We start from the raw sequence: 16,586 nt of genomic DNA on the forward strand, positions 1-16,586 counted from the left end.
ATTAGTTGTAAATGGGTTTATATGATTAAGTATCTTCTTGATGGTACTATTGAGAGGTATAAGGCACGTTTAGTTGCTAAAGGGTTTACACAGAAACTTGGTTTGGCCTATTCAGAGACCTTTTCCCCAGTCTCTAAATCAATTTCAGTCAGGATTGTTCTTTCTTTAGCTGTTGTGAAAGGGTGGTTTCTCCATCAAATGGATGCTAATAATGCATTCTTGCATGGTGATTTAATTAAGGACGTTTACACGTGTCTACCACTTGGCTTTCATAGCAAGGGGGAGAAGAATTTAGTTTGTAAGTTAAATAAAAGTCTCTATGGCCTTAAGCAAGCTTCAAGGCAATGGTTTGATAAATTTTCAAACACTATTATGCAAATGGGGTTTGTACAATCTAAGTCAAACTATTCTTTGTTCACTCACACTCAAGGGTCTTCTTTCACAGTGTTATCGGTTTATGTGGTTGATATATTACTCACTGGAAATAACCTTGATTGTGTTGCTAGTTTGAAGAAGCTGCTTGATGACAAGTTTGGTTTGAAAGACCTTGGTTCACTAAGATATTTCTTAGGACTTGAGGTAACAAGAACTTATGAAGGTATAAGTTTAGACCAAAGAAAATATGCCCTAGAGATCCTAGAGGATACTAGTTTTATTGGTTCTAAGCCTATAAAGTTTCCAATGGAGCAAAATTTGAGATTGTCCAAGTATGAAGGCAAGCCACTTACAGAACCGGGTTAGTATAGGAGATTAATTGGAAGACTGTTGTATTTGACTCTAACAAGACCTAATATTACCTATGTTGTGCATAGGTTAAGTCAATTTGTCTCACAGCCAAGGGAACCTCACTTATTTGCAGCCCACAGAGTACTTTCAATACATAAAAGGGTCACCGGGAAAAGGGATTTTCTTTCCTAGCAAGTCTAATTTGCATATTAAATCTTTTTGTGATGCAAATTGGGCTGGATGCCCTGACACAAGAAGATCATTGACAAACTATGCTATTTATCTAGGAGAATCATTGATATCATGGAGATCAAAGAAACAAGGAGTGGTCTCAAGGTCTTCAGTAGAAGCTGAGTACAGAGCAATAGCTAGTGTGGCATGTGAGATAACTTGGGTGTTGCAATTGCTCAAGGATTTGAAGGTTGAACATTCTAAACCAGCCATGTTGTTCTGTGACAATCAAGTAGCATTGTATATAGCTACTAATCCAATATTCCATGAGAGGACCAAGCACATTGAAGTGAACTGCCATTTGGTTCGAGATAAGATCTTAAAAGGAATGATTAAAACATTTCATGTAGTAACAAATGCTCTAGTGGCTAACTTTTTCACCAAAGCTTTAGGCTATAACTCCTTTGCAATATTATCTGAAAAGTTAGGATTAAAAGACATTTTTGTGCCATAGCAAATGAAGGAATCATCTTCAGTTCAACTGAGTTTACAACTCATAACTTGAGGGAGAGTAAGGCAAAATAGAGCATAAACAACATGATAGACTAAACGGCAATGAGAAGAATAAAGAAGAGAAGAAAATGACGGAAGCTTAGTTATAGCACGTGCCAGAAAGAAGAAGTCCATAACAACTGTCAAGCACTGATTGGAGAAAACAGGTGTCATGCCGTGACTGGTTGTGTAGTTAGAAGTTCGTTAATTTGTTATTTTGGGCAGGAAGTGCAACCCCTATTTTCAGTGTATATAAATAGGTAGTTTGTTAATTATTTGTAATCAATTTTCATTTCTGTAAACACTGAATAAATTTCTAGTTTCTTCAAAAACCTTCTTTCTTTACACCACCATTGCCATTTTCATATTCACTCATTATATTAATTATTCAGTCTTCTTATTATTATTTTTTGTGAAACTTCACTCAAATGTTTTCATCCAAATTATAGAAATATATATTGATAAATTTGAAATTTCCATATTTAAATCTCATTATTTTTAAAAGTATAAAAATTAGGTACAAATTCCTTATTACATTATTTTTCTCAATAAAAATCAAATGCATAATCATTGTTAATTTAATTTTCTCAAAATATATAACACCATTTGTGCTTCAATGACCAATGCGTTTAAAATTAAATTAAAAACTATACTACACCTAGAAAATTGCATCTAAATTTTGCAAGAATTTCAAATTTTCTAAGGTATTTTAAATTTATGCCCAAATACATTCTAATAACGCATACACAACATAATCTCTTGTTCAGAATAACGGGCAAGGTTTGCTGGAACGACACTTCATATGTCATAAGAACTTCATCAATGTACTGGGTTACACCCCTTACCATCCCAAACTTTAAGGACTAGGCTGTGATACTATACCATGCTTGTGGCAACAAAGCATTCCGTAGTGCAGAGGAGAGACTCTTATGTAATTCATAGCTTCAGTATGAAAATATTTGAACAATGAACATCTAGGTTCTCATCGTTCTTCAACAAAAATGGTACTCATCATTCAAGTACCATTAACAAAGCATGGGTTGGATATAATTCCTTTGATACAAGTAAAACGGACCTGCATTTGTATTGATCAGATATTTGTTTTGCTTCGTAAGCTCCTCCAAACGTTCACCCAGAGTAGGGTAGCCTGCAATAATTAGATGCAAGAAAGTCATTAAAGTAGCATACATGTGGGGAAGGAAGATAACATATAAGGCATATGCTTAAGTATTTTTAAGGAAAAAAAAAAAAGTCGAGAATGGCTAGCTTTGTAAATAAGCTTCAATGTGCAAGCTATGTTTGGAAATATTGGTACAATTATTTTCATGACCATCCCCAAGAAAATTAAACACTGCCTTTTCTCTAAGTAAATCTTGCCCAAGACTCGTTGCACACGAAGCTCAAGGCAGAATATAAAATGGAAATGATAAATTTTGTAATCCTGAAGCTTATGCACGCAGACATACCTGCTACATGAGGTTTTTTCACTCAAAAGTACATTCACTGAGCAGCCAAATTCACAACAAAATTCTGGTTCTATCATTTACATATATTAAAATTTCCATTTAGGAAGTGTAGTCAGGCTTGGACTCGATTTAATTTGGGTTTTAGTGCAAAGATTGATTGGTTGTCAGTGTGCTTATTAAGTGTGCTGAACTCACCCTAACTTGAGGGATGTATCTGAGCTTTCATAGTCATGAGGGGCACCAGTTGAGTTGCAGACATTAGTGACAGACTCTGATGACTGGCCTTCCTCAGCAATCAGATTCTCTGACTCAGTGCCAATGTGTCTTCGGCCATTAGATATATCTACCACCTTAGTCAAACATATCACTTTCAATTAGCAATCGAAGAAGAAGAAGAAGAAGAAGAAGAAGGGAGAGAGAGATTCCATACTTGCTGTCTTAATCGCTCATTCTCTTCCATCAATTGCATCCCCTGTATGATTCATGAATTCAAATAAAAATATGACAAGAGGATATCAGGCATGTAAGTACAGAAGTTTAACAATCTAGATAATCATGGAATATTCTTACAATTACATGTATGTTCTATCAGAATTGCTTTTTGCTTATGTGCATGCCCATGTCAAAACGTAAGTACAAGGGTCTGCAACTTAATTATATTTCAAGCCTAAAGTACTCTAGCCTGTACCTCCCAGATGCTATGATGTCTTTAGGATAGTTCACCAAAAGAAAAAGATTCAGCTGCAGGAACTAATCAGCTCGACAAAACGTAGAAAACTATTTAACATACAAACGAGATGTGCATTAATTTATTGTTTATGCCTAAATTTTTCTACATAGAGAAAATGAGTGATAGAAAAGTTACAAATTAAACAAAGGACAAAGATCTTATTAACATTTTTTTTTTTTTTTTTGTGGTTGAGCTATTATACCTAATACGCATGGTATACCACTTTGCATGCATGAACTGTTTTTCCATTTCTTTTTCTTTTTTTTATTCCTTTCTTTGTTTTCTTTTTATAATGGAGAACTTTTGAAGGGTTTTCACAGTGCAATAAGAAAGATAATTCATTTTCCTTTATTTATGGTGAACCAGAACTCCTCCACTTGTCTAACAATTTTGAAAAAGTTAGTTTCTAACCTTTCTTTGAAGATCATTTATCTCTTTCATAATCTTCTCACCCTGAAATGCATAGAGAGTTCAATTATACCAAGAGACAAGCTAGAGTCAAGCCCATGATTATACCAAAAAGACTATTAAATAAAATAAGCATAGACCTTTCTTTCTATCACACGGCTCAATCCAGATTCCAGTGACCTCTCTAGCTGCTGCAGTTCTTCTACATTTAATCCTTGAAGCTCCTCTCCTCTCATCTGCCTATTTTATACAGAATATAACGCCTCCATATATATTAATGTATAGCATCACTATTTTTAGATTTTGTTTTTAAAGACTTATACCTCAGCTGATGGCTTTTCTCTCCAATTTCCTTGCTCAATCTGGAGTGGTTGCTGTTCTCTACTAGCTACAGTACACATTTGATTATATATTTAGTACGTAAACGAAAAATAATGATGGGTCAGAAATGTAAGTTAAATGTTTTTGTCAAGTATATAGAGTTATATTGTAGCTTTCAAAAACAAGATAAGTATTCATCTTCTAAATATTTAAAGACCATAAAATAATTATGAAAGCAATTAGCAACTGAGAGTACTTGGGGAATTATATTTGACAAAATTTCATTTATCCCAAAATCTTAAACTCACGTATAGAGCACATAGGTTTTTTAATGGAAGGTGAAGTTGAGGCACAATTCAAACTCATGACCACCTATTCTAATATCATAACTAAAATAACACCCATCCAAAAGTTTGGGTGATTAAAAATAATAAACTTAATCATTTAACTATTATAAGATGGAAGTTTAGGATTCGATCCTCCTAAATAGAGGGGTTGGTGTAGGTTTAAAAGGAACTGAGGGGGAGGGTTGTTCACTCAAAAAGAGATACCATCCAGAGATATTATAAATGAATTTCTTGATTCACAATCTTTTCAACAAAGTCCATAAATAAAGGCTTTAATAATCAGGGCCAAAGTCATTTAATACTCCATCTGTCCCAATTTGTTTGTCCTGTTTGAAAAATCAAACTTTTTAAAAGAACATCATTTGTTGTCTTGTTTGCCTTATAAAAATGTATAAGTTTACAAAACTACCCTTAAATAAATTTATTAGTTTTTTTTTTAAAAAAGAGTTATTCTTAACGAGGCAACTTAAAAGGTGCCCCAATTAAATTGATTTTTTAAATATTTGTTAATTTTCTTTTCAAATAGTTTTGAAAATAAAGTAAGGTTATAATAGAAACATTAGTAAATTAATAACTTTTACTTTTAGAAACAAGACAATATTTTGGAACATTCCAAAATGGAATAGAGGACAAACAAACTAAAACAGTGGGAGTAACACATTCTGTAATTCAAATGCTTTACCATAAAGATAGATATATAAACACTAAAACAACTGACCTGCAACTCAAGAGATGGTTGATCCAGTTTCTCAAGGTTCTTTGAGTGCAAATTATGTCTCTCTAGTATTTCCTTCATGCTTCAAAAGTATACAAAGTCACTTGTGTGAATGCAGTCGAGTCCCAAACAAAAAAGCATAAATGCTTTTGCATTCGTTGAGTTTTGAATGCATTAATAGAAATTACAATCATTAAAGATTTAAAAATGCTTTTGGTCCTTGACCATTAGGGGTGGTTTCATTTTAATTCTCATACCACCCCAAAAATTGAGGACCAAAAGCATGTTTAAGCCTTTATTAAAATATAGCCTTGGCAGTTTCAAAAAAAAATACACATATATAGCCTTGGCTGAAAGTTTAGGTTTGGAATCTGTGAGAAATTCTTTACTGCTCCACCCAGGTTGGTAATGAGTAAGAAGGAAAAACAATTTTACATAAAGAATGTCATTTGAATTAAAACTCGTTCAAACCAGTCAAGGCCAGCTCAATGTATTGTAAGACCTAAGGCGACAACTTTAAGTGAGGTCTATTCTTATACTTTGAATATTAATAAAATATTTATTTAACTTTTGGTTTTTTTTTTTTCAATTTAAAATCTAATTTTTTAGAAAAAATTACAAATTAGAACTCATCACATTATTCAATGACTATACAACTAAAATAAACACTATTTATTGAATGAAGTAACCAAACACTAAAAAATTATGATTGAAAATTTTAATAAAGTTATATATTTGATATTTCTAAATAGAATTTGAGCATAAATTTATTTACTAGTGTAAGATTAATGAGTTTTTTTAACATTTATGTGTGAAAGATTAAATGATTGACCCATCCAATGAAAATATTTGTCTTTAACTGGTTTTTCTTTAATAAAAAACAACTATTTTTTATTTATTGGTGAATATATTTAGGGCTTAATGAATACTTCTATTGGTACATGAATATCTCTATTGGTAAAAATTTAGGAGCCTTTTTTCATTGGGGGGCCTTGCCTATTTGGCTCACCTATTGAGCTGGCCCTGAAACCAGTAAGAAGCATCTTTGAAGCTCGAATCATGATACAAAAACCAACTGATGTAGGACAAAACCAAAATTCATCATCAAAATGATTCGTCTCCGTAAGAGTACATTATTGTGCTTACTTTAAAAAATAATAATAAATAGCAAATTATTTTGCTACTATGAAAAGACGTCTGATGATAACTCTTTATTATCATACCAAAACACCAGTCAATTTTTGGTGTAGGTAGTATTGAATCCCAAATCTCTTATTCAACTATCAGAGGAGAAATTATTAGATCAATTGGAAAGATTGCTAATGTGGTCCTCCCAACCAATTAAATAGTCATTTATGCAAATGTGTCAGACAAATTCCTTAGCAGCACAAAAATTAAAAATTAAAAACCACCAGGTGATATCACATTTGCATAAATTGCAGTGTTTTATTAGTTAAAAAGACTAAGATGACCACATTAGCAATCCTCCCGATGGACTTAATAACTTCTTCCGTCAAAGACTTAATCAGTTAAGCTAACTAGAACCTACTAAATGGCTTCACTCTAAAGCATTAAATTATAATTATAATGAATCAAATATACTACTATGACCTATAATAAAAATACAATTAACTCCAAAATTAAATCAAGCTATATTAGAGTAAATATTTTCTTGCATCATTAGCAAGATGAGTTTTCACAGCTGAACTAATAATACAAAATTTTTTTTTTTTTTTAAATGTCAATCTAGTCAAAAAATTCATTTTTAATGGTGGGAATTAATGATTATCATTAAAGGGGACCGTTTTCACAATGGAAAGGAACTAAAAACCACCGAAGACTAATACTCAGAGAACGAGAAAACCAATAAACAAAGTAAAACATTTAATCCAAGCATCATTGCTTATATTTGCACAATGTAATAAATAGCAAGCATCACCAGTTATTTTAGCTAAAATAGCAAACGTAATTAATCAAATACCACACTTCTCTTCATGCTAAACCATTATCAAAACAAAGACGATCTTTCCCTCATTTAAGAATTAACCTTGAACTGTCCCATCACCATTAGGGGATATTTGTGGCCTTTACAAAGTACCGGTTCCTAAAAAAAGATTTATATCATGCAAAATTCTAGCTAAATCATATAACAGATTTACAAGTCTACATTTCTTATGCTTGTTAAAAATTCAAAGAAACCATTAAGGTATGTTTGAAATAAAGGGAGACGAGAGTGTAGTAGACTAGAAGATGGCTAGAATAACTCAACTTTAGTGCATGAGAGCATTAGCTACACTGAAGCTAAATAGCTATTTTAGCTTCACCAAAACACAAAAATGCATGTTAGAATATCGGAGTCATAGCTAAAATTTTTTAGCTTCTTGCTATAGTGCACAACAAATATGGCTGTGCACTGTAGCAAGAAGCTAAAAACAAATAATAATATTTTATTAAACTTCTCTCATTAAAAAATATTTTCTCTTTTTCTTTCTTTCTCTCTCTCCGGCATCCCTCATCTCCTCTCTGCTTCACCGGCCAACTTGCCAACGGTGGTGCTCATAAAATCCATATAAAAACCCATCAAATCAGACACCCGGCCACTAGAAAAATACCGGATCGGACCAATGCCATTGAAGCAACGCCAATCCACCAAACCAACATCACAAAACACCACAAAACACAAACCCACAGAGATAGAGTAGAGAGAAAGATCGAAGCATTGCCAGTCCAAATTCCATACAACCACCACAAAACACAAACCCACGTCACAAATCACAAACCCATTGTAGATCGGTTAGAGTAGAGAGAAAGATCACAAACCCATGGCACAACCCACAAACCCGCACCGGCAAGGAGGCCAGAGCTTCGAAGAGTTCGTCTCTAGCCATGGCACAACCCACAAACCCGCGCCAGCACAACCCACAACCCGCAAGATCCTCGAAAGCTTCAACGATTTCGTCTCTAGCGTCGGCAAGGAAGGTTTCAAGATGGTGATGGGTGGGAAGGAGAGAGCGGCAACAAGATAGAGAGAAGTAAGAGGGAGACTGAAGAGGAGAGAAATGAGAAGTTTTTTTTGACAGTGGAGAGTGAGGCACGCACAAAGATAGAGAGAGAAATTTTTTTTTTTCCTTTTTTGAGAGAGAGAAATAAATTAATAAAATAATGTAGTAGATATATTATTTTATTGTAATATTTATATTATTTTAATGTGTTGAAAGCTAAAATAGATCTACTGTTGTTGGATGTTTTGTAAAGTAAGTAAAATAGATAAAGTAACTTTTTGTAGTGTCAAATAGCTAAATTTTTAGCTCCACTGCTATGAATGCTCTTAGTCATCTTCTCTTCTCATCTCCCCCCTATATTCCCTCCATCCAAACAAATGTTTAATTCTCATAAACCAAGCATTTCAAGATACAAATGTTCTAACATAACAACATGGTCATCGATAACAAGTTCTCTTATTAAAGCATTGTTCTTCTAGTAAACTATGTAGTAACCGATTATTCCAATCTCACTGGTCCACTTGCTCAAACATGGAGAGGCACAAGGGAATGCACTAACTGCAATTAGTTCTATAATTTCCTTTTGCCCACACTTTGGTCCTTTTTGGACCACATCAAATCAAAGTGTAGAGGAAAAGGACGAGGGAAAAAGATGGCAACACAAATCCTTTTTAACATTTTCATACTAAAGAATTTATTTAAAGATTCCCATATAGCTTCTACAAAAGCTGAGATGAAAGCCGCTTGTGTATGTTTACCATAAAACTCCCACTAAAACCAACCTTTTCTTTAGCAATATTACTTCAATCCACAAGTCTATTGAACTGCACTCTTATTCAATAACACCTATCTTATCAAGTCAATCAGACCCCAGTTTAGAGTCCCAACAAGAACAACATCCAAGTTACAGTCCCTGTTAATAATTCATTTTTTGTTTAAATAAAAACTAGAATTTTATTATTCTCATTGACGTGGTCTTCTTAAGTTCTTTAACTCATTCTACCAGAGATTACTGTAAGAAACATTCTAAAATATAAACCGCCAACCCAAAGAGAAGGCTCTAAAACTATCATCCTTGTCCAAGACAAAAGCATTTAAGTTGCAGACCCTTCACTACCCCAATAGTTTAATACCATTTTCTCTTTCTTAACAAATAAATAAAAAGTACAGCTTTATTACTTTCATTGACGTGGGGGTTCTTAGTTCTGACCTCCCATTCTTCCAGGAATTTTAGCATGAAACAATCTAACACACAAACTGTTAAGCCAAAAAGGACTAAAACTATTACTATTAAAGTGTCAAAGTTTCTGTATTTTATCATGTGTGCACAACGAGAGAGAGAGTGAGAGAGAGAGAGAGAGACACCTTGAGCTGGAGTACTCAAAGAGCTTTCCAGTAGAAGAAAAGATAATGAGAGCGACATCAGCATCACAAAGCACGGATAGCTCCTCAGCTTTCTTAAAAAGCCCTCTTCGCCTCTTCGAGAAAGTGACTTGCCTAGCTGTGGCGTTGTCAATCTTCTTGATCTGAATCTTCTCTCTCGCCATTCTTCTTCTTCTCCTCCAACTTTTTCCTAGAAGAAAGCTTTACTGTATATACCAAAAAGGAAACAAAAAAAAAGACTTAAGTGTAAGAATCTAATTTTTTTTTTAGTTTCACACTTTCAAAGACATGGAATAAACCAGAATATAATCAACAAAACCCACCACAAAAGGCAAGGTAGTTGCTATATATAGAGCGCTTGTGTGAGGCAAAAGCAAAGGTTAAACTGGCAGTAAAGTTGCCAAATTTAGCCTAGAATCTGAGCACTAACCCTAGTTTGATGAAAGCAGAGAGAAACCCATCTCAGATCCAGAAGAGGAGTGCTAAAAATTTCCACCAATTACAGGAACATTAAAGAGGACGAGAGAGGAGATTGGTTGTGATGAAATTATTGCTTAAACTTACCAGTTTTGGGGTTGGTTTCGGTAATGGTGCTGTTGTTCCTTCTGGAAGACTTCTACTGAGCTCTGAAAAGTCACCAATGAGAGTTGGAGAGAGAGAGAGTGTATTCAAAATTGTGAAAACGAAAGTACCTTTTTCTGGTGAAGCAATGTCTTTGCTCTTGCTCACCTATTTGGCCTTTCTTGCTGTAAAAGGTTAAGAAGGAACTGTTATAGAAAATAGAAATGATGACAGAGAAGGGCACGAGTGATATTTAGACAATTTTAGGGGCTTCACTAACTTTTTCAAATATTTGCAACATAAATAGATCTTTTCCTATTATGGAAGCGTATTTTTTTTATGAACTATTATAGCAAGGTGTTTGAATTATAAAGAGCGGTTATTTTCATGAAAACATTAAAATTTTTTTTTTAATATAAAATAGAAATTTTTCTCTAATTTAATTTAAGTGTATATATATATAAAATTTTTTCTTAAAAACTTAAACCAAAGCCCTTATCACCCACATCTCATAAATATTTATACTTGTAAAGTGAGTATCGCGTTTGTAAAGTGAGTATCGCATCAATAATAACGTGGTCCATAAACACTATCGCATCAATATACTGAAAACATCAAAATGCTTAAAAAGCTTTTTTCCATTGTCTTATGGCCCTTATTAAATAACGTGGCCGTTTTTTATTATCTTTTTAAAGAGAGGGTTGCAAATTGCAATAAATAAAGTCATAAACTAATCGCCAAGGAGTAAAAAGTACCAATTGTTTTCTCAAAAAAAAAAAAAAAAAAGAAGTACCAATTGAAAAAACAGAAGTACCAATTGAAAAGTACAAGCATTTATAGAAAAAATTTTAAAAAAATAGTTGAAAAGTACAAGCTTGGCGGTCTAAGTCTTTTTTTTTTTTTTTTTTACTCAACTGGTTGTCTAAGTCGACATTAAGGATTTAATATGGTAGCATAGTGCATCGTTTGGTATCCGTAATTTTCGGATAACTTATTTGTTAAATATTAATAAAAATATACTGTTTTTTTTGTAGTTTTTTATGCTAAAGGTAAAATGTGCGACAAAAAGATGAAATTTAAGTTAAGTTCTGGTTAAATATCGTTTATTTTGCTTAAAATTGAAAATTTATTATTAAAAATATTATAACAAAATAATTTTTAATACACTAAATACCGTAGTTGGTCCATAAACACTATCGTGGGACCAAAAAAAAAAAAGCAAAATGCAACTTAAATCCTAGGCAAATGCACCGCTTATATTTTTTTTTTTTTTTAAATTGCCAAACTATTTGCATAATATTTACATAAAAATAAATTAGTTACTTTTATATGTTAGAGTCATGTTAACATGTACTTTTGAGACAATCGTTAATAAACTATAATAGAAAAATTTTAGCACCATTTTCATAAAAAATATAAAAAGTTGTCAATAAAATTAATAATTTTATTATTTTCTTATAAAATATTTTTAAAAATAATTTCTAAATTAATGTTTTTAAGGTATTAATTAATATTTTCTCATACATTAAATATATCCTTAAAAACAAAAGGATAAAGCTAACTTTGTTAAATATTTAAATCTGTCCTTAAAAAAAATTAAAAAAAAAAGGATAAAGCTAACTTGGTTAAATATTTAAAACTTGAAAAACAAAATTTGTTACAATTACACTACGGTTATGTTTGGATTGGGCTCACGTCTGCGTCTGCGTTTTTCTTTTTTTTTTTCTTTTTTTTTGTGAGACTTACGGTTACTATTCATGCAAGACTTGCAGCTAATATTCATACACAGTTCAATAAACAATAACCGCAAAGTTTGACTTTTCTTTTTTATCAACACATTATATACTGTTCACAGACCCACAAAATTCACTTTTCAACAACTTTTTCATTAAAAATAAGATCTCACAGTATTATTCACACATTTAAAAATTATTTTGCTACAATATTTTTCAGTTTCAATTTTCAGCAGTATCCAAACGAACCCTACATGTCAATCTTAGAACCATCTTATTCTATTTTATCATCCAAAAAACTACTCTATTAAAAACAAAAAAATTATACCATACTATTTTATAACACAACCAACATCCCAAAATTCCTTTTTTTTTTCTCATTTTATTTAAATATTCTTCTTTTTTTTTTTCTCTATTTCTCTTCCTTTTCCTCTCTTTCTCCCTTATCCTCTAGCACCGCCCACAACAGATAAAACCAAAACAGTTCAACACAGTCACCCCCATAGCCACCACGAACACACAGTCACCCCCCACATATCCCAGCACCACCCACCGGACCATCAAACCAAAACAAAATCACATTAAAAAAAAAAAAAAAAAATCATCAAAGCATCAGTTCAAACCAAGCCGAAACCCCACATATCCCAGCAAACCCATTTTTAAAAAAATCACCATTGGAGCCACCATCGGAGCTACCGACAAACCACACACACAGCACACATCACAGCACGATCTCTGATCTCCGCCGATCCAAACCCAAGCCACCACAATCTCCACCGATCCAAACCCACGCACACGTCACAACACACATCCAGCTCCGGTCATGCCTAGATCAACCCAGAAACCCGCTGAGAAACCCACCACCCAACAAATACCAAATTAGAACAATCACTTACCCAAACCACAACTTACCGATTTGTTTTCCGTTTCACTCAATGGAGACATCTCACAATCCACACCGATCTAAGCCCCGTGCCGATCTGAAAGTGAAGACCGTTTGGTTCTCCAAAAAAAAAAAAAAAGAACTAAGCTCCGATTTGAGAATGAGGAAGGATAGAGAGATTGAGACAGAGTGGGTGGGAAGAGAGTGAGGGAGGGAGGCTGAGATGAGCTGAGCTGAGATGAGATGAGATGAGATGGAAGTGAGAGACAGAGAGAGATGAGAGAGAAAAACAGGAATTAAATATTAATATTACTTTGGGCAGAGGGCTACATTACCAATTTACCATCATACATTTACAATAATACTGTACGATGGCACTAGGTAAAAAAAATTTACAATTTTCCATGTTTCAACTTTTAGTTGTTAAGACAAATTAGACTTTAATGCTAAAATATGTTCACATTTGACATTTGGCAACTCAGATGTGAATGCTCCCGACTAGAATCATTTGCAATCAAAAAAAAAATATATATATATATATATATATCGTTGCTTTCGAAAATTCGACACTCCAGACAAAAATCCATTGAAGATCTTCAAGAGTTACATTTTCTCTCACCGGCCCGTAGGATGTTATTTATTAGTCCTATATCTATCATCCTATGCTCACGAAAGCAACCAAAAAGAAAAAAAATTAAATAAAGAAAGAAAGGAAAAGACACCCTCTAGCTCCTAGCTATTAGTCTATTACTCCTGTTCTAAGATTGAAAGGTCGAAGTCCCCAAAAAATATTTATGAAAAAAAAAGGAGTACCAATGAATGAGAGATTTGTAAAGCATGTATCAGAAAAGTGCGGACATGCTTGCCCAGGTCCGGTAACTGTTGCTGGGTCATCGTCCTCAATTCACTGGGGAAAAGCAAAAGCAAAAAGCAGAGAGTAATCGAATCCACCCTGCCACCGTGCGTACGTGTTCTCATCAATCATATCCAACTGCCACATTTTTTTTTTCCCTAAATACACTCCACCCACCCACTCCACTATTCCTACGTTTACCTTTTTGACTTTCTCACCTGACGAAACTTCTGGATTATTTATTTATTTTAATTAATTATGATATTATCTCTTAATACTTTGTATTTAACATGAGTTAAGTGGTTTGAATGAAAATTTGTTGTATATGTTGTGCTTCCCGTAATAACTTCGTCAAGATCTAAGTGATATACGTGTTACTATAATTATAAAAAAAAAAAAGTTAATTTCTTTTATACATATTTTGTTACACATTTTTTTTTCTATGAATAATTTAATTTCGGAACTATGACTTAGTTCAAAACTATTTAAATTGTGTGTAATATAATGGTACGAGTTAGAAAGTATTTTTATAAATTTTTATTTTAGAAATAATTAAAATATGCTGCTAATCACGCAGTTCAAACTTTTTTCTCTAAATCTTCAAGCATTTTATATATGAAGAGGTGTCAATTCAACTACAAAATCTTTGACTTTATAAACTTGAATTAATTATTTTGATAATTTTTTATATTTTTTTAATGAAAATAATATTAAAAATCTTTAAAACTTTTTTTTTTAAATAAACTGTTAACAAATATTTTAAGTACACTAGTTAACACGATTTATTAATAATTGTCCTGTACACATGTTAAACAACACCCATATTTTTATTGTATTAGTCACCTCAACCATTGTGGAAAAATGTGTTCCATTCCACTACCAAAAGCCAACTACGGGCAACCTTGAAAGCCGGTTCGGTCAAACTAAACTAATCAGTTCTCAACAAAAAGTAAAAAAGCTATATCAGAGCCTAATTATATGATTTGAGATCAGATGCAATGGCAAATCATGCAATTACACTATTTTTTTCACCAAATTTTTTACACCTTTTTAATATTTTTTTTATTTAATGCTTGAAATTGATACTATTGCGTCAGGTGCAAGTGCAATACCACCTGACATCATCCCTGATTATATTATCTGAACGAGATGATAATTCATTTTGATTGGGGATAGCTAATGAGACATAGCAGGGAAGGGAGACAATCATGACTGTTGTGCAGGGCAACACAGTGACAGGGTCATGGTTCTATCTGTACGTAATGACATCTTCCCCATAAAAGATTTTGAAGAGAAAGGTCTTCATTTCCTGGGGTTTTTCCAAGTGCCTCTTGGTTTTCTCATATTTGTCTTCGTACCCATGTGGTCCGTCTGTCTGTCTCGCCTGTTTGTTTTATATTTAGGGTTGAGATTGAACTTATTGTTACTGAAATTGAAAACTGAAAACTGAAAATATTGTAATAAAATAATTTTTAAATGTGTGAATAGTATCGTGAGACTCATTTTTAATATTTTTTAGTACGTGAACAGTGCTATGAACAGTACTGCTACAGTGATGAACAGTATTTTTGTCCCTGCACAATGAACCCATGTGAGGTTACTGTTCACACACAGAGAAAAAAAAAAAAAATGGAAAACGTGAACTGAAGAAACGTGGACGCACAAACACGCACCCCAAACACATACTTAAAGTAGTATTGGTTAATTTATATTTATTATAGATATATAACCGAATCCACTACTTGCATTACAGTTTTTAACTTCAGCACAACACAATATTAAAAAAAAAAAATTAAAAACACTATTTTTCTCTCCAAAACTAGATAATTATCCTTTTTTTTCTTTTTTTGGGATAAAACCTAATGTTTTAAGCTAAATTTAATAGAAAGATTCTTTTTTTTTAAATCTGCAATAAAAATATAAGTATAAGGACCAAATTTGAGTCTCTAACCTAAAAGATAGATGAATTTAGGCCCAAAAAACTCAATACAGTGAATTTGTAGAGAGTGGGTTGGAAAATTGGGTTTTAATGAATCAGATAACAAATGAAGTAGGTTTTGATGACAAGAAAATGAAGATAGACTAATTTAAACTAAAGAAAACCGCCCTCGGCACAGTCTGAGGAGATCGGTTCTTATATATTTCTCACAAATTTGATTACAAATTTAGTTCTTGATTGCTACAGTGTTTCTTTTTTAATTTCTCGATTTCTTCTTCATAGAAGATCTCTTACATTATATAGTTATCTTTAAACGATTTTGACCCTCCACTTGTTGATAATCCAAGCCACTACTTAAGTGCTTGTCCCATCGGACACCCTCTTAGGCCCTCTGTGCGTTGGGACAGCCAATACAGTACTGTTCAGGGATCTTCTCTACATTAATGCAGCTAGAAAGTTAACTGCAAATCATTTAATGCGATAGTATCAGTTTTTCCTTGAGATATTTCATAGCCTCCCTCTATCATTTTCCTTATGGATACTTATCTTCATTAATGGAATCGCTCGGAACGTTGTTCCTAGTGTCAAACCACACCTTCTGACATCTGCTTTACTCAACTGAGGAAGTATTCCTCCTCGGACAGCTTTCTTGGATGGTTATGATCAGACCTCACCTCTTTACCTACCAATATGGATTCTTAGGAAGGTGTTTGCCCATCCTCGGACTATTCATGTTCTCGAGTTGGGCCCCTAGCCCAATATATACATAGATATGTACTCCTGGGCCTATCACCCC

The 16,586-nt window shown here is 33.0% G+C and overlaps 1 protein-coding gene across 4 annotated transcripts; it reads right to left on the reverse strand.

Moving 5' to 3' along the window:
• Positions 1–2,115: 2,115 nt before the first annotated feature.
• On the reverse strand, positions 2,116–13,224 carry LOC126733072 (MADS-box protein SVP). 4 transcript variants are annotated; one of them, XM_050436194.1, is made up of 12 exons: positions 13,028–13,224; positions 10,514–10,567; positions 10,386–10,447; positions 10,145–10,252; positions 9,804–10,027; positions 5,440–5,518; positions 4,377–4,441; positions 4,194–4,293; positions 4,057–4,098; positions 3,346–3,387; positions 3,111–3,265; positions 2,116–2,596 (listed from the first exon to the last, which is right to left on the reverse strand). In XM_050436194.1, the coding sequence occupies exons 5-12, from the start codon at positions 9,983–9,985 to the stop codon at positions 2,578–2,580; spliced, it is 684 nt and encodes a 227-aa protein (XP_050292151.1). In that variant the 5' UTR covers positions 9,986–10,027; positions 10,145–10,252; positions 10,386–10,447; positions 10,514–10,567; positions 13,028–13,224; the 3' UTR covers positions 2,116–2,577. The 4 variants fall into 4 exon arrangements, with proteins under 4 accessions (XP_050292151.1, XP_050292150.1, XP_050292153.1 ...); XM_050436193.1 differs by lacking the exon at positions 10,145–10,252 and having other exon boundaries at positions 13,028–13,223; XM_050436196.1 differs by lacking the exons at positions 10,514–10,567; positions 13,028–13,224 and having other exon boundaries at positions 10,252–10,399.
• Positions 13,225–16,586: the final 3,362 nt, after the last annotated feature.

The sequence above is a fragment of the Quercus robur genome, chromosome 6 (assembly GCF_932294415.1).
Source record: "Quercus robur chromosome 6, dhQueRobu3.1, whole genome shotgun sequence".
NCBI lineage: Eukaryota > Viridiplantae > Streptophyta > Magnoliopsida > Fagales > Fagaceae > Quercus > Quercus robur.

Coding starts and splice junctions, on each gene's coding strand:
- LOC126733072 (XM_050436194.1), bottom strand. CDS start 9,985: ATGGCGAGAGAGAAGATTCAGATCAAGAAGATTGACAACGCCACAGCT. Junction 5,519..9,803: donor TTTGAGTACTCCAGCTCAAG/GTGTCTCTCTCT, acceptor ATACTTTTGAAG/CATGAAGGAAATACTAGAGA. Junction 3,388..4,056: donor TAAATGATCTTCAAAGAAAG/GTTAGAAACTAA, acceptor TGAATCATACAG/GGGATGCAATTGATGGAAGA.